The following is a 23,678-nucleotide window of genomic DNA, read 5'->3' on the forward strand; positions in this document are numbered from 1 at the left end:
TTTTGTTATGGATTTCAGTGCTGCTTCTACAGCTTGGAAAGAAACTAGACCCAGTCACCTGGGAAATGGACTTTTTCATTGGTTCTCCATCATATTATTACTCCTGATCCTTTCACTGGCTTCTTTGCATTGATTCTGAATTTTCGAGAGGATTTTCAGTAATTTCCATGACATTCATGGAATTTTATTCTTTTAGCTGTACCTCATACTTTACCTTTTAATCAAGAGAACAAGATGAAGGTAGTTTTACAGGAAATGTGCAGTAGTTACTTTGGCTAGGGCTGAAATCTAGACAAAGTCTAAGAATAACAGTGAAGGGCTTGGCTTTATTCTAACAGAAATTCTAAGTGTTATAAAATTACACATACACATAATATCATAGAAATCATAAATGAATACAGCACCGGCAAATTATTATTACGAAAAAAGCATTTTAGAATACATTAAAGATGTTAATTGAAACTGAAGATTTAAAGTGGTAGTGATTTTCAAGACCTACATAGCTCTGGAATTCAAGGGATTACAAAGCAATTCATACACAAATGTAGCAGCCATGTCCAGGGAGTAAAAGACTATGACAGTAGTTTTTAATATAGAGTGATGGCAGCTTTGCCAAAGAAATATTTTGGCCAGCAGTTTTCAGTATGGATCTCTTTTTAATTCGTTATTGAAATCTTCATTGTATATAAATATTCTTGAAGAGATAATAAGCCCTTATTTAAATATTACCAAGAACTCCAGCACTTAAATACATTGACTTAATAACTGTAATATTAGAATCCTGTCACTGCAGTCAGGTTATAAAAATATGTTAACAGAATGGGAAAATAATTAATTTTAATGTTTCTATTAACAATGAATGTTTAACATAATAAATGAAAAACTAATAATGAGATTCCCGCATGCTCTGCAGATATTCTAAATGCAAAGCAGAACAATTATTTATTCAGTAAATCTATCCAATTATTTTCTCACCTAACATAGTCCTCTAGGCTTGTGTGCAATTAATAAGAAGATAAAGAGATCTTAATTTCATCTAATTTAAAAACCTGTTTGATAAACAGGATTAATCCCATCTCTCCATGACCTACAAAGTTTAAGACATGACTAAAATCAGATAACATTCAGCTCCAAGTGAATTTAAAAAAATGTACCACAATTATGAAGAACAAAGAAAATAGGGATAAAAAGAGATTCAAATTATAAAGATTATGGAGAGACTAAAATTAAGTCTCCAAAATGTATATGCATCTTGCAGCTGACTGGAAGGAAAAGCATTAAATCAGTAAATACAAATAAGCAGAGAACTTTTTGCATACTTCTCTTAACCTATGTAGCATAGACAAAGGCTATAAATGTAAATGACCTTTATTCTATTTTGCTTTTTATTTGAGAAAGCCATTTCTAAATAGAGACACTAGAAATACTCCTAAAGGTATTTTTACCTGCAGCAGATCATCCACTAAAAATCTCATAATTTTAAATAGCTATGTACACCAATCCAGAAATGTTTAAATAATAATAATCCAAAATGCTTTGAAATCTTTATAGAACAAACCTAAGGGTCTAAATCATTTTTGTAGTCATCATCCTAACTTAACAGAATTCCAAAAACATTGTACAAAAATGTCCTTTCATCATCTGTGCACATTCAAATAAGAAAAAAAGTATGTACTTAAAAATATCCTATTACCTCATGGACAGAGATAGGAATTTAAACCTCCCATTAGCTTTTACCAAGACCAAGGGTTTTTTATGAATAGTGTCCACTGCAAAGTTGAAGGAATAGCATTGCCACAACACAGTTTTCTTGAAGCCTTCTTCTGTTTACTGCATGCCTATTTTGTTTTTCTTCATTACTCTACATTTCTCACTTTATCATCACAAAGACAGGAAAAGAAAAATCACCTTGAGTACATCACATGAGTGGCAATCAGCTATAACAGAGCACAAATTTTTTTGTCACTAAGAAAAATAAGATTTTGTAAAATCACACTAACCATGAATTTCCCTTGTGTTCCCAGTAATTCTAGAATTTTCAAACCAGTTCCCACTGATAGAGTTGAGTCCTGGAAAAAGACATTTTACTTCTTTAAAGGAAGTTTAAGGAAGTCAACAACCAAAGACAAAAGATGGTTCTTGTAGATGTCCTCTGAGGTGAAGTGCTCTACTATGAGTTCACCCCATTTTTGACCTTAAACTCCACTTTGACCAAAGGAACCATTTCAGTTTGATGCTGCACCTTTCACAAAACTAGAAAATTTAAACATCAGGAAAAAGCCTGATATAAAACCACAATGCATTCATTCTACTATTCGTTGTTTCCGTTGGTGGTGTTTTGGCATTTTTGGCAAGGAGAAGTAACAGATTAACAGCCAATAGTTTCAAAATAACACTCCAGGAATATTCAAGAGAAGGAAAAGCTGGAACATATTTAGCATCTACACTTAACTATGTCATAGATGATGGAGCTATTACAGAATTGCTCTCCTTGTTCAACCCCCAGACACTTTAAATCACAGTAATACAGCTTTAAAATTAGAAAAAAGTCCACCAACAGTTTAAAACAAAGTGAAAATGTTTCTATTTGGTTCTAGTCTTTTAGAACATGTGTGACATTGACAACAGTTTAATCTAAAATATCAAATAATTTTTTTTCATTGTCATGGGTAAATGAAACATGGATTCTCACACAGAATTTACAGCTGTGTAATAGCAAAGTGAGCCACAAAACTTACATCCTGATATCACCGTGATCTACTTTGAGGTTGAAACAGCAGATCCTTTCTCAGTGTAAATCTTTCATGAATATTATCACTTTGGTATTTTCTTGGCATTTGTAAAGAGCTGTTCACAGAAAGCTATCACAAACATCAGTAAGAAAAATGAAAATAACTGCACTTGACTAGAAAATTGGGTATTAGTTACACTTCTGATCACAAGATTTGCCAGGGGCTTTATTTAACAACCATTCAGGCCAGTCAACATTCCACATTTTTCTGAAGCTTTCAAACATGTTTGTTTATATAGATTATGATACCAGTGGTAACTACGATGAGTCATCTTGTTTTCACTAAAGTAGAACAAGCTGTTATAACCACTTAAATATAGAACTGGACAATACAGGTACTCCTTTTTAATCTTAGGGGTTTCTGCTGATATCACAAAATTTCTTTGCTCCACAGAACTGTCACATGTCAGTTCACAGTGAATTCAGAATCTGGGGTCTTAAATTAAGGTATTTATACCATCTCAACATGCCAGTTAGTTACTTTGTAGATCATTTAGGTAGTTGATTTGGAATGTGGAGAAAGTCCCAATCTTAACATCTGTAGTGTGGTTAGAAGTGAGGTAGCTTTAAAGAGAGACACCTACATTTTAAAGAAGCATAGTATGGGTTTTCCATTTTCCCAAGCAGAAAAACATGCTCTTCTGAGCAACAATCTTAGAACTCCAAAACCCCATATTAATCAACTTTTGAATTTATTTAAGATGAGGTAAGGAGATTTTTACTTAATTGGAGGGCTTATCACTGGAAAAAGCTACAGGAGCACAGAAGCATAAGTGCATCAAAAAAGGTTCTTATGTTTCTGATTGCAGGGAAACTTCCCTCCTCAAAATCAAGCAACGATATGAAAAAATACTACACATTATACAAGTGGAAATACAGCAGAGAAGTATTTTGTCCATGGTTCTTAAGTTTGAAAATAAATATAGAATTGAAAGCTGGTATTTTCATTAAATAGAAGTGCATACTCAAATTATCATACACCAGACCTATTTTCCAGAAGAGTTTCCAGTTATATATGAACCCCCCACATGTCTTAGTAAATATCACCACAGTGAAAGGTAGGACTCACATTAGCATTTTATTTTGACTCTGGTAGTTTGGAACCAAGTTTCCTGGTTGTCCTCACTTAACTGGCTTTGATTTCCACATTTGTATTGTGGAGCCATCATCTCAGAGCTTGCAAACTGAATTCGTTTTTGAGAATCCAAGAACACCCACAAAGCACTCTAACCACTAACAGGCATTCCACACCCTTGGGCCCATTCAGCCTGAACTAGAATTAATCTGAAGTCAAATCCCAGAAACCCAATGTGGATATAAAGCCTTCTGACCCGTTCTGCTTACTCTAGAACTACTTCTGTTGTTTCACTAGCTAGTAATGACATTTTTTCAGTCCTTAAGCAATGCTATTTCTTCAGTAGTATCACCAGTGCAATTTAGGAGTTATACATAAAAATTAAAAGTTTTAATAAATTCATGCCTATGCTTAAGTTAATGACATTTTAAAAAGTATTTAGAGAAAAAAAGATTGATTTAGTACTTTCTTCAACAACTTCACAGTTGGTTAATAAACCAATCTCTTCATTTCAGAAAAAACGTATTTAGGTTAAACAATGAATTAAATCCAATATTAAGGACACATGACAAACTTAGCCTGATCAACTTTGATTACTGTCCATAGTTTTCCTCATAACTTACCACAGCTAATACACTAAATTTACAAAAAGTAAGGAAAAAGTGTTGAAGAACAGGAAAGTAAGACTGCTTGTAAATACTGCAGAAAATCAATCACAGTTTCTTTCTCCGTATGAATCGAATTGTACGTTTGTAAAGACACATATTTTATACATGGAACGTGAAAGGGGCAGCAGTAAAAAAAGAAGTACGTAGCAAGCTTAATTGCTTATAGCTACTGCTCTCTATCCACACTTTATAAAAACTATTACTTGAAGTCATCATATAAAATGATTTTCTACTTTCAACTAAAGCAAAAGAAACCACAACAGAACAGGTTCACACTTTGACCACTGCTACTGCACAGTATGAAATCCATTTTTGCTATGAGATGAATAATTATGTTTGCTTGTCTTTACAGGAGTGTAGGAGAAGAATCAAACTTTCATATTGTTGCTGCACTGGTAAGGGGAAAATTTTACTACAAGAGTTAAGCCTGTAACTTAAATTAAACAAAATGTTTGTAATTCAATTTGTTCTTTATAAGCAGAAAGCCAGTACTTCCTCCTATCTAAAATTCCTACATATAAACATAGTTACATCTTTAGATTTATTATATGCATTTTAAAGACACTTACTGTTCTAAGAGTTGATTGTACTTTCTTAAAGCATCCTTCTCAGCAATAACCGCTCTTTCTTTTTCAGCAACAGCATTATCTCTTGCTTCTCTCAAATTTCTGAAGGAAACAAAAGTTATTCTGTTAAGAACCAGTTAGGAAGAAGACTGTTTTGCTTAATTAATTCCTACTGCTTGATCTGAATTTCAATACTACCATCTTCAACTCTCACAAAATAGTAGAAAGATCTGTCTTTCTATATGCCTACTTATTACAGAGGCTTTACGTGACGTTACTTTCATATATACCAGCAAAGCTTTCAGCTCTGAAATTCTAAAAACCAATGACCAAATTACCTATTTATACACAGAATCATATAATCCAAATTATTCTAGAATACTAGAACTATAGAATATTTTTTTTCAGGAATTAAATAAATTGCAATAATTTTGCTTGGTACTTCACTAATAGCTACAGGAATGCTGTCCACCTAGCTGAGATGATTCACAACTTTTATGACAGAGCAAGAAAAGATTAGCTGGGCATAGAAATCCTACTTCCACTTACAACCAATTGTCTAGTTACTCTGATATATAGGTTATTGCGTATCATTGATGTCTCCTGGGTTCTAACAAATATTTTATTACAATCAATTGATATTTTTTCTTCTTTTGTTTAAACCAAGGATCAGTCAAGAAGTGCAAGCCACCTCTTTTATTCCACTGACATGAATGATATGATATGAAGAATAATACTGATAGTATTTATGTTAAAACATTTTACAGTTATTAATAGTCTGTTATACTACAAGCAGACTCCAGGTTAACACTGCAATAAACTGTATCTATTGCTTAGATAGTGTTTAAAAGCTCTATGTCCAGTATTTAGTGCAACACAGCACCAGCCAATTTTCAGAGCTGAGTGGTCGCTAAGGACACCTACGTTATGACTGGTTTTGAGGATTTTACTTTACCCCTGGTTTGCTTCTGTGACCTGAACATTCACTAGCATTTGGAATATACTAGATGATCTTAAAGATTCCTTTCAATTTTGTTTCATCTGAAAGAAATCCTGTTCATGTGCTACAAATGTGAGCACATTCAAGCACAAACTGCAAGGCAAGCAAAAACCCTGGCTAACCGCAATGACTAGGGGGTTTCACTTTAACACCACATTCTTCATCTGAACTAAACTCCTAATGTAGATGCAACAAAGATCTTCCCACGGTAGTTGTTTCTCTCCCCATTCCCCAAAGCAACCTTCTTAAAGCAAAGTGAAGTTATAGGCTCAGGCAAGTTTTGAAGAAAATAGAAGAGTCAAGATATAAAGGAAAACAAAGTTATTAAGCCCATGTAAATGTTATCCTAGGTCATTTTAGCCACACTAAAGGTATATAATTTTTGTTTTGAAGACTATTTTCTAGACTGGCACTTTTCTGAATTCAAAGTAATGCACAGAAACAGAAAAGTTACTTAGAAAAATCAGAATTAGAATTATGTAGCAGCTAACTGGTTATGAGAGGAAAATGAAAATTTTCTTTAAAAATAGAGTTACTGTGCTACAGAATTTAGTGCAGAAATTCAGGGACTGACCTTGAGATTAGATTCTTTAAAACTGACTCTTACCAAAATATGGGAACATGACAATAAATTTTGTTAACAGCATAAAGATCAAGCATATTATATCTCATAGTAGGTGTCAAGTGTTGTATCCTTAAGACTAGAGTAACAGAAATGGGATAAAGATCAAGTGGTAGGAGATAAACAGAGACTCATTTAGAGAATAGACTGTTTTGCTTAGCTGAACAGCTAATCAATTGAAAACGCAATAGGAGGAAAAAAAGGACACAAGTCATTACTATTCAACCAACAAGATGACAACCACAGATGTGATGTAACTTCTGTTGTAATATCTTCTAGAGAGCCAAGATGCACATTAACAATGCTGCCAGTTTTCAGATTGTGAGACTGTGGTTTCAGAAGAGGTGAAGTGCCTGCCTGATGGCTGCACAAAGAGGCCGTATGGACCGTCAGGTATCTACCCAGCCTACCACACAAGTGAAAGTACCCTTTTAAAGTGGGACAGAAATACTACCTAGAGATTCCAGAATGGGTATGGGGGGAAAAAAAAGGTGGAATGAGAACAGGGAAGACAGAAGCTCAAGGGCTTCTGTGCTAGCTTTTTAAACAAACCTCTTGGCAATTGCCATTTATTGCACTTCGGTTCATATCCCTAAACTATTCTAGAATGCACAAACTGGATTCCAGTCAGATTGAACCAAGTCAGAAAACGTGCTCAGGGAGAGCATCTCATGCTCAAAATGACTAAATTGTGTTTATCTACGGGAACAGACTCCAGTTAATCCAACGCCAAACCCCACGCAGACAGTCACATGTCCTGTGAATTCACTCATGCTTGCTAATGCAAACATAGCCAGTGCTCACAACAACCAAACAAGTGAAACTGATGCCAAATAAATTAGGAATGAAAGCATCACTTTTTTATTGGTGTCCCCCCTTCCATTTTAGTTTCTCGAAGACTCATCCAAATGTAAAATAAGCACCAATAAATTCAAGGGAAATATCAGACTCATCAGGCTTGGCAAAGTGGTAAAGAATAAACGCAACTGAATATTAGATTAGCTCAGCTGTAATACCATTCCATTCTTTGAGCTTGAGGATGAAACCAGCATCTTTATTTTCAGTCACAATCAGCATCTCAGCACATCATACAAATTCACTGCCAATTGCTTTGCTAGCAATTTGGGTTTCCCTTTGTCTTGCCATTGAGGCAGATTGTCTTATGGTGGATTTCTTTTGTATTTTATAGAAAGAGCATATGATAAAAAGCCTTTTTGTTTCTGTAAAACATGAAGGCAAATCTAAAGGATTTACATTTCAGAAGTAATTGTTTCAAAATGAGGAACAAGACTGTAAATCAGTTCCAGATAGAAATGAAACATCTTTCAGTAGCTTTCTCAATGATATACAGACCCTTGTCAAATCTCCACAAACAGTGCATGTTTAAATTTCTACTTTGTAATTCAAAAGAGATTGGCATACAGGAAGTGGTGTAGATGTGTATGTATGCGTATATATTTTACTCACACTTGCAAAACTACACCATGATGTAACTTTTTTTTAATTAGAACATTTCAGTTGACTGAAGACAGACAGCAGAAGTCATGTTTTTTTTTTTCCACTCTTCCCAGCAGTAACAAAACTACCTATTAGAGGAACAGATGCTTATGCCATAAATATCTTTTTACTACCATCAATTCCTTCTCCACACAACACTTTCAGGACATCTACAATGAAGTTATAATTAATTATTAAACAATCCTCCCATTTTAAAGGAATAAAACAGCCAAAACACAAGCTAAAAAAGAAATCCAGTGCCAAGGTCCAAATCCCTAGATCCCTGTAACTGTGGTATTCAACCAGTCGACACACTCACAAAATTCAATATGCAGGTCTTTGCAGGACTAGAATTTTCTTCAAAAGAGAATTTGATAGTAATTGACACGAAATCCACGTTGTTTTTTTTTTGAATCGTCATGCCGTAAACAATCTCAATTAGATTTATTTTATAAAGGCATAAGTCTTATTGGTTTCCCTCATTCTTTTTCTGCCTTATTTCCTGCATCAACACCACCTCTTCTGGATTCTTGGCACAGCTTCAAGACTGCCCATATAAGCATGACAGGCAAACTAACGCATTCTGTATTAATTAACTAACATTATGTATCTGAACAAACTTCAAACCACCAATGTTTATCTAGAACATGAATTTTAATAATCCTTTTCAACTGATAATTTGGGATGACCATCACTTGATAATAAATATAACACCATGTATTTACTTTATAAGTGTAAATTCATTTCAGTGTTTAAAAGATTCTCATCAGTTTTACAAATGACCTTAAGTTGTTAGATTTTGAACACCTCTCAGAGAGTCAGTCAATTAGGATTATAACTAAGCACAAAACAGTGCTTGGTCATTTCTGCTCTGATTAGGTTATTGCCTACATCTTATTTACCTGTTTTCACGTTCATACATCTCTTTTGAAGTGCTTCTTAGTTGCTCAATTTCTTGGTTTGTTTTCAACCTTATTTGCTCCAACTCTTCATGCAGTCTCTTTTCATATTCTGTTTTATAGTGATCTCTGTAAATAAACAAATACATTGCACTGGTCAAAATATCAAAACTTTAGGTACAGTTCTACAGCTAGGGCAGAGGGCTTTACATTTTATTTCAATCCTTACTCATTTACCTCTCAAATTACTTGAAATACATATCAGCCTATACTGTTACACAAATTAAATGAAAATCAATCAGGAATAAAAAATATTTAACTGGGAATAAATAAAAGCTTTCTGCATACTGCTTAAATTTTTAAAGTAATGTGATATTGATTAATCACATAACATTAAGCTTAACATTCTTCCAGAAATTCTTTGTCAGTCTCTAAGTGCTTATATTACTTCACTACTTAAAAAACCCCAAACCCTCACTTTCCTCTTCCTTATTAGATATGGATTGATTAAACTTACTGACTTGCAATACTGCCACGCTACTACAAGACTTCTTTGACTACTATTTGCACCTCATATACTACTACTATTTGCACCTCATATAGGGGAAAAAACATTACAAGAAACATTGAAGATTACATGCAGAGATTTGTGAAGTCAAAAAACCCCACGATTTGGGAATTTATACTGTTAATGTGGCATGTAAGTTATTTAAAATACATAAGAAAATTTTAAAGCAACAGATATCAGAGGATACCAGGACAAAGAATTTAATTTCAGAGAAATATTGACATATTTTGTAACTTTGGAAACACATGACAGATTGTAGGGAATCCCATAAAGAATCTCTCCTACAAAACTACAAAAAAAGGTTTATGTTGTAAGTATTTAACAACTAAGGAATGTCAAAATTTTATAGCATCTAATTAATGTTCAAGAATAATCAATCAGCAATGAAGCAACTGATAGAAATTACAGGTTTGGAAAAAAAAGCATATTATGAAGAAATGTGCATTTACAACCATAAAAGGTCTTAGATTTCTTCTGATTTCCAGTTGTGTGACAGTCCACAGTTTTCAAAAATCTGTACTTGAGCTAGCCAAAAACTCCTTCACATTAACTAAAAGCCCCAAAATATTGAAATGTCAGAAATCTTGCTGTCAGGTTTTCCTGTTTTCTTCTTATTGAGACCCTGAATTTCAACTCACCCTTTAAGGTAAAAGTAAATTTTTCTCTTCTCCTTCCTCAATTGTGCTGCACTACAGCAAATAACGTATGAAGATCTTGGACACAATTAAGAGGTTTATCAGGAAAAAAAAAGAACCTAACCAAAACCGAACCAAAAAACATGCTGTATTGGAATGCAAGGGTCCCCCCATTATAAACTTTGTGTTCTTTATGTGTTATATGGCTCAATATGAAGAAAAAAGCGAAGAAAAGAATGTTGACAATCAGAACATAAGGATGGAATTCTTATGCGCAGGATCAATGAGTATTACCATTTTCTTGGTAGTTAGACAATTTGCTATTACCATTACTACTTGCCAAAAAAAAGATTTCTGACATTGCAGAAATTACACCTTCCCTCCCATGGCAAGACAGCTAAAAGTCAGGAGGGTTCACTGAAAAAATTAGAAGTATCTGGAAAAGTCATGAACATCCACAGTGATGTCACCGTAAGACAGTTCAAAGTGATGCTTATGTTTATGAGGACTAAAATAAACCTGTGGTATAGTAAAGAGCATGTTCTGATTACACAGCTTGACTGCCCTGTCAATGCATTTAAATAAACACCAAATGAGTTGCTGCCTAAGCAAAGGATCATCATTAAGAATAAGAGAATCATGACAGAATGGTTTGGGTTGAAATGGACCCTAAAGATCATCTAGTTCCAAGCCCCCTGTCATGGGTAGAGACACCTTTCACTGGACCAACCTGGCCTTGAACACCTCCAGGGATGGGGCATCCACAGCCTCTCTGGGAAGCCTGTTTCAGTGCCTCACCATGCTCACAATGAGGAATTTCTTCCTAATATCTAATCTAAACCTACTGTCAGTTTGAAGCCATTCCCCCTTGTCCTATCACTACATGCCCCTGCAAAAAGTCCCTTTGTAATTTTTATTCCTGACCTGTTGTTACAGTCTTTAGAAATGGTTTGCCTCATCAAGTTGTTATGCCTTCTTGAGGTTGTAGACCTTTAATGAGCTTCTTTCCAGGGCTATTACTAATAAGGATTTATAGTGTGAATAAACTAAACATGATCTGAGTATTGCAATGCAAATATGAACCGTGTTTTAAGATTACACATTTAAAGGGAAATAATTTTTGTTGGTCTGTGCTTATATATGGATTCCTAAGAACTGTAGCTATAAGCTACAGGTGATTTGTCGCGCCATAATCTCAACCTATTTCGAAATGTATCTCTTTAAAAACTTGGCAGGTTAATGCCTCACATTTCCTGAAGTCTGTAATTTTCTAATTGCAGTACCCCAATGCCGGCAGTTCTGACAGCGACCAGAAGGTGACTTACTCTTTATTTCTGAAAATAGATACCTGGGTTTGTTTTATTCATCTTCATTCCTGAATTACAGCAGCTCAAAGAGATCCAGATATGAAGAAAGCATTAAAAAGCCTCAGATTCTTCAAGATGTAGCAAATAGAAGTTTATTACCCAAACTGGTGTCACCTCCAGAAACCACTGAGGACTGTAGAATATACATTAGCTGGTACATTTTTTTCTTGTCTACTTTTGTACCTCTCTAATTTATTTGTCAAATAAATAGGATTCTAGAGGAAGACTGCTCAGATGTACATGACTTCTTAAAACACCATTTAAAAGTATAACTTAAAAACCTATTTAAAATGTAGAAGTTCCACGTGAACATGGTTCTGAGATATAAACATGCAAAACAAATTAAAAAGCTTGAAGTGACTGCATTGAAAGGAAAAATAGTATTTAAAACAGTTCTGATATGGGCTAGAACTCGTAGCTGATCATTTCAATCCAGTGGCCTTCTTTCCCTTAAATAACACTTCATATTTTAGCTGTATTACAGGAGAGTCATATTAGCACACTGCATCTTAATTATACAAGGACACAAGATTTATAGATACTATTTTCAGTTCCATCTTCTTGATTCAAATACAAGGAAGAGGCTGAAGAGAAGATGAACCTACTTCATACTCTTAGCTTAATCATTCAATCCATGGGCGTCCTTTTAAGGACATTACTAACCAAAAAATAGGTTTATTTTCATTAATGCAGTGCATATAGGCAAACATTTGATGTAATTTTGGGATATACATTGAAACAATATCTTTTGTCATCTAGCTGTAGGGAAATAACATGAACTAAATAACCTTGAATTGGATGATGCTCTTAGTCATACGATTTAGTATTGGACAGTACTGCAAGGAGCAGAGAGTTAGATTCAGTATTCCTTATGGGTCCCTTCCAACTATGATTCTATGAAATTTTGTGGTACAGCATTACATATATAGCAAGACACGTAGCTGAGCAGTGTAATGTTTCCTGTTCGACATCCCACCCCATCTCTGTGCAAAGAGCATAGAGATTTGATGCTATTCAGCAGTGGCTAGCATACAGTGATAGATCTATTTCCCAAGGCTACACTTAGGGAATCCGTATTCAAGCTCACGATATGAAAGACTGATAGCTCTAGTAGCTGATACAAAACATACTATATTTAACATTTGTGACAACTGTATATTTTATTCTGCAATAATAATTTAGGTTGTCTATCAAATACTCTTGCTTTTAATAAAGGTAATTTGTGGTGGTGGGAGGTCAAATATGTAACATATGCACTTTAAAGAGTTTTAGTCTCTTTTGCAATTAACTACAGTTACCTTTCTAAAGTTCTGTGCAAACCTATGAGATTAATTGCCATAAACTTTCAATGCTGACATCTTCACTACTATGGTCTTATATCAAAGGTTTAAAAAAATTTTCCTGATACACATTAGGACCCAAGAAAACTGTTTCTGCTTCTAGTTAAATATATATGGACTTACTTTCTGAAAAATAAAATTAATGAAACAGGATTTGTGCAAGAAGCAAGGGAAAACTATTAAATAACTTGTCTACAGATAAAAGTGAACACACAATAACTTGCCTGGATGTAACATATTTTTCATACATTTCTTCCCTAGCTTTTTTGGCATCCTCTAGCTGAATCTGAAGTCTTTCAAGACGATCTTCTTCATGTGCACAGCGAACACTAAGCTCCATGTTCTGGCGATTAAGATAATCTTTATCTTTTTGCAACAAGTTGAGGGATTGTTGTATGGTTGCCAGCTATAAAAGGTATTAAAAAGAACACTTTAACATGAACTTCAAGGTAAGTATTTAACCTATGTACACATATTTGCAATTTCATTTTAACTCTCTTCTGTGAGAAAAACATAACTGTGCTCTCTCTCCAAATAACAGGTTATATATATCTATATCTATATCTATATCTATATCTATATATATATACAGAGTGAACAGACATCCTGGATTACTGCACGAAGAAAGAAAGCAGTTACTGCTCCTATAATTAGTCCCCCCCAGAACAAATACTCTGTCAAACACTTACAATTGGATGCTCCTCCAATCCAGGACTTGTGATGCTACATCAGTATACACAAAAACCAGCAGGACCTTCCAGGAGATTAGTGCTACTTTTATTCACTCTCACATTAATTTAGTATAAAGTTAATCAAAAAAGCCATTGTTTTTGCTATACTACAGTATTTGATGCGTACATACAAACTTGATGTACGCAACAATACTTTTTTTGGCCACTGTTATATGTGGAGAACAAACTTGCCTTTTGATGTCCTCTAACAGTGATAGAACACTGAGGAATAAACAGCCTAACAAAGCCTTCAGACTGATATCAAAGAGCAGAACATAAAAGGTATTTTCTAGTAGAAACTCAGTTTTTTCCCTAATGTTTCTGACAATCTCTACGTCTACCTGTAAAATTAGGCAGAGCAGTACCATCTTTCAAGTGGAAATTATGGCCACTATTTTATATGTAATATTGTTATACAGAGACACTAAGGAGTACAATCTCTCCTGGATACTTTCAGGAGGAATCTGTTTCATGTATTCAGATGCTAAAGTGTTAACACACAACAAATCCTCAATATTATTCTACCCTGAACCAGTGCAGAAGACAAGAACAACCTTCTCATGCAGTGCCTTTCAAATGATATTAAAAAATAAATTCATAAATTATTTCAGAACAGCTAATCCATTATTTCCTCTATTTCTTTTGGTGTTTCCTGGAATAATTTCTGTACAAAAGCACAGCTTAAAAATAGTCCTACTTTTGCATTCAAGTTGCACTGAGCTACGAACCATCTGATAATCAGTCAATGATGATATAAACTGAAAAGGTTTCTTTCTTTCTTGGGATTCAGTAAAGGTCTATTCTCCCTCCTGAAAAGCTGTTGCAAAGTTACACCTACAAGATAGGAAGGGGAAAATCCCTTAGCAATGCTAATAGTTTTGGATGATTCTATCCTAATTAGCTTACTTAAGGTGAGAAATTCATCCTGGAGGTTCAGTGAGGCAATCCTCCCTATGAACAATTTGATGCAGAAACAGTGAAAGTGCATACTGAGTAATGGAAGCTTGTACTGATATAAACCATCACAAGTCCTATAGATCAAGGCAGTGAACTTGGAAACGTTCTCTACATACGTTTCTTTTTGAGTCCCTTGACCCAAAAGTTATAATACATGTCCATCACTGCACACAATTTGTGACTCTTGGATGAATGAATTATTGAACGGAGAAGCAGCAAGGGGCATTTCTTTTGATCTGGCAGGCCTCTGCCTCTTGGAATGTCCTTGGAGAAGCAGAAACGTATTCTCCTGTGCAAAACTAGTGTTACCAGAATGGTAATGGTTGAGATTTGAATAAAATGACTGACCTATCTGGATCACAACTCACTGGAATTCTAACAAAGATAAGAACCCCTCTGCACCTGAAGAGCCATTTATTCTCTGGCAGAGACCAGAAGAGCTCTACCAAGATAGTCGTGGACTGCAGCACATGATGCAAAAGGGGTTGAGAGAAATCTGGTCAAGGAAAATCCTATTGTTATCTTCACTTATCCAAGTGGAATGCATAGAAAAATCCAGACTCTTGGCAGTACATAGTGACAGGACAAGATGCAACAGAAAAAAGCTGCAACAACTCTGATTAGCTTCTACAAAAATATTTGCACAAAGAAGGCAAACAAATACTGGAACAGATTGTCCAAAAGGCTGTGCAATCTCCATCTTTGGAGATATTAAAAACTTGACAAAGCCTTAAGCAACCTGACCTAATCTTTTTCTGCATTGCATGGGAAGGTTGGAGCAGCTGGTCTCCTGAAGACCATTCTAATTAAATTATTCCACGATCCTGACAGACTTGATTAGACAAAGAATCAAATTCCTGAGGTGAAGAAATGCACAAATACTAAAGTAAGAACTTTATATTTACCTCTTTTGCTAAGTCATTTCTTTCTTTAGCTTGTGCTTTGTATGACACTTCTAATATTTCATATTTTCTTCTGAGTTCTGATAATTCATGCTCAAATACATCACGTTCACTGTTAAAACAAAGTGAAACTATTAGATGCACAAAGTGTAATGAACAAGATTCCTGTGCATCTGTAACTTCTCAACCTTATTTCAGTTCATGACACTGACTTCTTCCATAGGGTAGTTACTGATAATCTTACTTTTTCAGTTATTAACACCTAGAACAATACCTTATTATATGAAACAATTTAGGATTATTTAAATACTTAGAAACAAAGAAAGTTCTATTACAATAATCTTCAATTCCCATCCTAAATTATTTCATCCTCCTCTGATTATTCTTCTTTAGCGTAACTTTGGGCTCCCCTCTTAGCAATGAACTGCAAGTACCCTTATCCACAGCTTTAGCTTTACCAAGCTTTTGATGTTATTTTCCATTACATTCTCTTGAATCTTTTGCAGATATTGAAGCCCGATGAAACAGTGAAGAAAGTTCGTTCCCATCTTCCTCATCAAACAGAAAGAATTATATACTTGTACTCAGTTGCTGTTCTCCTTTGTATACAGTCCCTTGATACTAGAGAGGGTTGTACTACTCATGTTTAAAATATACATGACACAGCTGCAAAAATTATGTTAGTGTCCTGAACAAGAGTGCTTTCCATATGCACAAAGAAGCATCTCTGTGTCTCCACTCTAACCCTGTCAGAACAGGGAAATGAATGAGCCAGTATGAGCTTACAGTTCAGAAAAAAGCTAACCAAACTTATATTAAGTATAGCATAGCTTTAAAACTGAGATAACTTGTAGGGCAGCAGAACTAGAAGATCTGACATAGCATTTTTTAAAGGCAGAAACAAACCTGGAAGTGATTAACTCCTGAAGTGTTCCCAAATATCCTCCCTCATACAGTCATGCCAACAGTGCTCTCCCCTCCCCTTCATCTGTGCCTACACAGATGAATACAACCTACTCTCTCATATATAGTTTTGGCACGTTCATTCATGCTTTTCTCAACTCAAGACTATTTTAAATGCACACTACTAAACACTGGGGCCATTCACATGAACGTTATTACAATCCACTTATTAAGATGCAGTTGCACATAGGAAGCAAGCCATAGGATCAGTCCATCCTATTTGTAACAAGCTGCCAGGTAGATTCCAAGGTTGTCTTAGTACATATAGCTGCAAACCAGAAGAGCTGTGAATCCAGAAGACATACTCTCCTTCAAATGACTTAGTGGCAAAGTCATTTTTGTCAGTAACTCTGCCTGAGTTCATTCTGTATGAACAACTAAGGAGCTGGCAGGGTGTTTTCTATTTATAATCCCCATTTTTTAATCCATTTCCCAACATATGTGCCAAAGGCGATATTTCTTGTACTTGCAAACACACTAAAAAAGCCTTTTGGGAGCTGGACTGTGAAGTATATGTCTATGAGTGTATTTATAAGAAGTCCGTTTTCACTATTTTGCAATTGTTTTTTGCAAGATGGACATTCAAAACCTTGGCTAGAACTGTAAAAATCTGTATTTTAAAAAGAAACATGCTGCAACTTCCTGCAGTTAAACCAATCCACTAAGGTAATCCTAAAATTGTCTGACAAAGACTTCTCATAACAGCCCTTTCAAATTTATGACTATAAGAATATCTTAAATTGTAAATATTAATTCCCAAGGTCCTACCCTCTTAATTCACTCTGTAGGCACCACAGAGTAGAGCATATGGCCTTTTGTTAGAACTCTGCTTTTAAACTAGGAAAAAAAAAGAGTACTTGTTCCAAGATGCTTGGCATCAACAGCTCCCACTTCCTTAGTTGCAAAGAGACTGCTAGGCTCTTCTGAAAACACAGTAAATCTCAAAATACAAATTTTTAGGAAGATAATTTGATGCATCAGTTTTCAAAATGTTGTTCATTTTATGTCTGCAATATACTACAGGAGATAATTGAACCGTTAGTGGACTGAGGAAAGGAAAAATATCTGTGGTGTGCGCAAGTCAAAAATAAAACTAAAATCTCTAGTCAATCAAGGTTGATGTTTATCTATTAATATTTGTACGTTATTTTAACACTTTAATTATAGAGATACTTACGATTTTACTTTATCATAATTCTCTTGTCTGTAATCACCTTGCTGAATCATCTGCTTGGTATCAGCCAGTTCCAGTGTTAAACGCTGGCATCTAACCTCAAGCTCTGACCGACTCTTCCTCTCATCTTCATAGCTCTAGAAAGTAAGACATTTTGAAATGATCACAGCTATACTGCTATTTACTTAAAGCAATTACAAACTAAGTTTTGTGAAGATCTCTTACGAATATTTACATGGGAGTATTTTCATTTGTCTCAGTATTTGGAAATTTAGTACACTTCACAAAGTAACCAGCGATACTGATACTCAACTTATTTTTATCTTATTATAAATAGAATCATAGAATCAACCATGTTGGAAAAGACCTATGAGATCATAAAGTCCAACTCTTGATCCAACACTGCTGTGGTTACTAGACCATGGCACTAAGTGCCACATCCAGCCTCATCTTAAAAGCCTCCAGGGACGGAGAATCCACCACTTCCCCGGGCAGCCCATTCCAATGCCTGATTACTCTCTCTGTAAAAAATTTCTTCCTGATATCCAACCTAAACCTCCCCTGGCAGAGCTTAAGACCGTGCCCTCTTGTTCTGGTTGCCTGGGAGAAGAGACCGACACTCACCTGGCTACACCCTCCTGTCAGGGAGTTGTAGGAAGTGATGAGGTCTCTCCTGAGCCTCCTCTTCTCCAGGCTAAACCATCCCAGCTCCCTCAGTCTCTCCTCTTAGGACTTGTGCTCCAGTCCCTTCACCAGCCTTGTTGCTCTTCTCTGGACCTGCTCCAACACCTCAATATCCTTCCTGAACTGAGGGGACCAGAACTGGACACAGGACTCGAGGTGTGGCCTCACCAGCACTGAGTACAGGGGAAGAATCACTCCCTTGGACCTGTTGGTCACACTTCCTGATACAGCCCAGGATGCCATTGGCCTTCTTGGCCACCTGGGCACACTGCTGGCTCATGTTCAGCTTCCTGTCAATCCAAACTCCCAGGTCCCTTTCTGCCTGGCTGCTCTCCAGCCACTCTGTCCCCAGCCTGTAGCGCTGCATGGGGTTGTTGTGGCCAAAGTGTAGGACTCGGCACTTGGCCTTGTTGAACCTCATCCCGTTGGAATCAGACCATCTCTCCAGCTTGTCCAGGTTCCTCTGCAGAGCCCTCCTGCCTTGCAGCAGATCAACACTCCCCCCCAGTTTAGCGTCACCTGCAAATTTGCTGATGGTGGACTCAATCCCCTCATCCAGATCATCAGTAAAGATATTAAATAGAACTGGGCCCAACACTGATCCCTGGGGGACACCACTGGATGCAGCACCGTTCACCACCACTCTCTGGGCCCGGCCCTCCAGCCAGTTCCTAACCCAGCAGAGAGTGCCCCTGTCCAAGCCGGGGGCTGCCAGCTTTTTCAGGAGAATGCTGTGGGAGACAATGTCAAAGCCTTTGCTGAAGTCCTGATAGACCACATCCACAGCCTTCCCCTCATCCACCAGACAGGTCAACTGATCATAAAAGGAGATCAGGTTGGTCAGACAGGACCTGCCCTTCCTAAACCTGTGCTGGCTGGGTCTGATCCTTTGTCTATCCTGTAGGTGTTGTGTGATTGCACTGAGGATGATCTGCTCCATAACCTTGCCAGGCACTGAGGTCAGGCTGACAGGCCTGTAGTTTTCCGGGTCCTTCTTCCGGCCCTTTTTGTGGATTGGTGTGACATTTGCCAACTTCCAATCATCTGGGACCTCCCCAGTGAGCCAGGACTGTCGGTAAATGATGGAGAGCGGCTTGGTGAGCTCTTCCGCCAGCTCCCTCATCACCCTAGGATGGATCCCATCTCGTCCCATGGACTTGTGAGGATCCAAGTGGCTCAGCAGGTGGCTGTTTCCTCCTGGATTACAGGGGGGCTATTCGGCTTCCTGTCTCTGTCTACCAGTTCTGGAAGCCAGTTGTCCAGAGGACAACCTGTCTTACTGTTGAAAACTGAGGTGAAGAGATGTTAAGCACCTCAGCTTTTTCCTCATCTTTGGTGACTATGTTCCTCCCATGTTCAACAAAGAATGGAGGTTTTCCTTGCCCCTCCTTTTGCTATTGATGTATTTGTAGAAGCATTTCTTCTTATCCCTAACAGCAGTGGCTAGATTGAGTTCAAAGTGTGCCTTTGTCTCTCTAATTTTCTTTCTACACGACCTAACTATATTCCTAAACTCTTACTGAGTAGCCAGTCCTTTTTTCCATAGTTGGTAGGCTCTCTTTTCCCCCCTAATTTCCTTTAAAATCTCCCTGTTCAGCCAGACCGGTCATCTTCCCCACTGGCTTGTCTTTCGCCACACTGAGACAGCCTGCTCCTGTGCTTTCAAGACTTGCTTCCTGGAGCATGTCCATTCCTCCTGGACCCCTTTGTTTTCAAGGGTTGTTTCCCAGGGTACACTCTGAACCAGTCTTCTGAGTAGGCCAAAATCTGCCCTGGGGAAGTCCAGGGTAGAAGTTTTATTGATGGCCCTCTTTGCATCCCTGAGTATTGAAAACTCTATTATTTCATTGTCACTGTGCCCCAGATGGTCTCCAACCACCACATCTCCCACCAGCTCCTCTTTGTTTGTGAAGAGCCAGTCTAGTGGGCCCCCACCCCTGGTAAACTCATTTACCAGCCGGAGCAGGAAGCTATCCTCTATATATAAATACTTGATTAATGTGCCTATTTTTTATAATGCATTTGTCTATTAGCACAACTTCCAAGACACATAACTCTCATATATACAGCCGTTTAGGGCAACAGCCTATATAGACTGTATGACATAAAGACACTGATCAACTTCACAGGCACCATCAACTGAAAGACTGACAGAATGCCTTCTTGAAAAAACACACCTAAATACTCGTATGACACTACAGAAAAGCTCTCTAAGCTACTAAACATACTGTAACTATTCTGTTAATAAAAAAGAATAATTTCTTTTTATATTTCACAAACCTAGTAATTTTCACTTTAACTAAAATCACATTAGGTCACAATCTCAAAAATCACAACAACAAGAAAAGACAGTTCTGGATGGTCTATCATTAAAACCCCATTATTTAAAGACATGATTGTTACTCATCCTAACACATACTGGTACGTATACAGCTTAATTTTATGTTTACCCTAATTAACAGGTACACATTCAGCAAATTACCACTATAGAACACTTTCTTCTTAAATCAATTAACATGCCATTATTTATAAAAATGTAACAGTAAAGTCTCTGTCAGACATTTTTAAGAGCTGTTGTCCACAAGTTAGCTAGAGTTTCAAATCTGTAACATAATGGTGTTACTACCCTGCTGTGCAGTGCAAACATGACTCACCCTGCAATAGGAAATGTCTGTAAGGGCACTTAACATTTAAGTGCAAATTGAAAGATTAAGTTTAGAATAAAATTCTTTTGTGGATATCCTGTGTCATACTGCTGCTAATATCAAGCTGGAATTCATACACTCTTCACTGAGTGGGCTACTGAAGCTCCTACAGTATTACACATCTGGCAGCTAGAAGACAACTACCTAAATTATAAAATTAAATTGGGTAATCCCTGGACAAATTTTTCATAAACAGCTTTAAAGCACCAATTAACAGAACGGTTAAATATCTACAAAATGAGTTCCTTCTAATACCTCAGCCACAAATTTAGTTTTGAATTTTATTTAACAAATCAGTTATTAATGTCATGTAACAATATGGTAACGTCAGGGAAGGGAAGTTAAGTTCTGCTTTTGAAAAGCGATACTATGATATACCTTAAGTATGTGGGTTTGTTATGTTTGTTTTTTAAAGATTTAATATAATTCCTGAAGAAACACTAATTATACTGCACAGGTCACTGTTTTTCATCTACCTAATTTTAAGGTGTCAAAGTAGGTGTCAAAGAAACGTGACAAAGCTAATAGTCGTTCTAGGCTGTAAATAGGCTAACACAAAAAAAATCTGTATGGTATGCATAAATCCAGGTAGCAGATACACAGGCTTCTGGACTTCCATAGCAATACATCTTAAAGACACACAATCAGACTGCCTGTGCTTAGGAAGAATAAGGTTTGTTTTGCATGTAATGAAGTTAATTTAGTTTATAACAATGTCCATATATCCTAAACTGATTTTAAGGTATATGCTATGGAACAGCTTTATCTTTCAATTTATCTTCAAGAGCTAGCTTGAAAGTCTTGATGAACAGCTTTGTCCTGCTGAAGTAAAAAAGGGGCTTATAAAAGAATCAAGATACAGAGCCCTTTAAGTACAGGAATGAGGTCTTGCAAATACCAATAAATAAAAATAACCTAAGTAAGCCCACAAACAACAAAATAATTAAAGGACAAACAGTACTTCCTCACACTGAATGTGATTGCAATAATAATCCCAACACCACGTGGCTTTTCTTCAGTTTCTTAAGAATTCTTTGCTACTGCAGAGAGCAGCAACTCAGACTGACGAGATGTTTAAAACAAACAAAAAACCAAACCTGTCCTCTGTGAGACAGATAGGCAAACATTGCCCAAAGAAATTCTTGACAGAGCTGTTTAAGAGAACCAGTATCAACCAGTACAGGTACTTTCCACAGAGCATGTGAACCAGTCCCTACCAAGAAGTGCTTCAATTTGGTTTATAAACACTGTCAACACACGGATGTTTCAAGCAAGATTCCAAAGTAATGATCTGCACCTCTTAAAACCCAGACTGGCAGAGAAACTAAAGACCTAATGGCAGACCTCAGTTTAACGATATTGAGCTTCACTGTTATCCTCAATCTCGAATGAATAGCAGTTTACAGCAGTCACCAAAATGAACATCTACCTCAATTGCAAGTACAAAAACTAGGTGACATATTTTTTGAACAAAGTTAGTGACACCTAATACATGGTAGGGATTAGCTGATCTTTCAAAAAGCCTTCAGGGATAAGAAGATAAACAGAAATGCAGGGAAAAGATTAACCAGCCAGTCAAGCAGAAGTAGCATGACTTCTTCACACTGTCTACAGATAACCCTGTGGAAGAAAGTGATCCTGCTTTTAAAAAGCTTTTTTAAAAAGATCTTTATCTTTGAAGAATTACTTACACAGGCCAGCATTTTGTTCATATACTAAGGTACCTAAAGGCCCTAGACAAATACAAAGCTACTGTATGATTGTGATGTGAAAACCAATTCCCTCAAGTTACTTGGATGAGGTGCTGCTCCTTGGTAAAGATGACATTTTGCTTTAATTGTTTACACAGTCTGCATTCAAAAACTATTGGTAAATATATTATTTATTGCAATACAACTGCTCCAATGTCAGGAAGAAGCTATACATAATTGGATGAATAAGACACCTCTAGTACATTGATATGAAATTGGTAATCTGCCAAGAATTGTAGAGGAGTTACTATCTGCCCACAGAAATTAGAAATAAAACTGTCGAGCTACTCCAAAATAGAGAAACTCTACAAGAAAAGTAAGAAAGAAAAGCTTTGGCCTAAGTGCTTCTATAGAAAAAGAAAGTAGGGGGGAAAAAAGCTCTTTCTCTAGATCTGAGCTTACTAGAATCTCCAGTGAAATATTCTCAGGTGAAAAGAATCCTTGAGATCATTACATTACAGAGTAGTATAATTAAACCATTGGGTACTTCTGAACAGCTAGCAGTCAATATGAGCCACAGCTATGTATCGAAAGAGTTAGAAAGATATTGGACAGAAAAGGGAACTTTCATAGATAAATCATTTCCTTGAGTCTTGCAAATGTTAAACTGCTCCCTCAAGCTCATAATTACTGGTAGAGGATCTTCTTTGCAGCTTTTTTTCCGGAACAATATTAAGAACAACAAATGGGAGGAAAAAAAAGCATGTACTTCATCTAAGACTGAGGCCTCATCTGTCCTTTCTAGAGAGAGTTAAGAAAACCAAGTAATCAAGGCACTGCTTG

At 36.4% G+C, this 23,678-nt stretch overlaps 1 protein-coding gene across 6 annotated transcripts in view; it reads right to left on the reverse strand.

Annotated features, from left to right (window-relative positions):
* Positions 1-23,678, reverse strand: part of PIBF1 (progesterone immunomodulatory binding factor 1) — a 112,848-nt gene that overhangs the window by 75,237 nt on the left and 13,933 nt on the right. For 5 of the 6 annotated variants that reach the window (XM_032678390.1, XM_032678389.1, XM_032678391.1 and 2 more), the window contains 5 exons: positions 17,759-17,892; positions 15,622-15,730; positions 13,253-13,434; positions 9,122-9,247; positions 5,104-5,202 (listed from right to left, as the gene is read on the reverse strand). In XM_032678390.1, the coding sequence (XP_032534281.1) occupies positions 5,104-5,202; positions 9,122-9,247; positions 13,253-13,434; positions 15,622-15,730; positions 17,759-17,892 (650 nt within the window). The remainder of the gene's footprint in view (positions 1-5,103; positions 5,203-9,121; positions 9,248-13,252; positions 13,435-15,621; positions 15,731-17,758; positions 17,893-23,678) is intronic. The other variant, XM_032678392.1, reaches the window with a different exon arrangement.

This window comes from Chiroxiphia lanceolata, chromosome 2 (genome assembly GCF_009829145.1).
Source record: "Chiroxiphia lanceolata isolate bChiLan1 chromosome 2, bChiLan1.pri, whole genome shotgun sequence".
Classification (NCBI taxonomy): domain Eukaryota; kingdom Metazoa; phylum Chordata; class Aves; order Passeriformes; family Pipridae; genus Chiroxiphia; species Chiroxiphia lanceolata.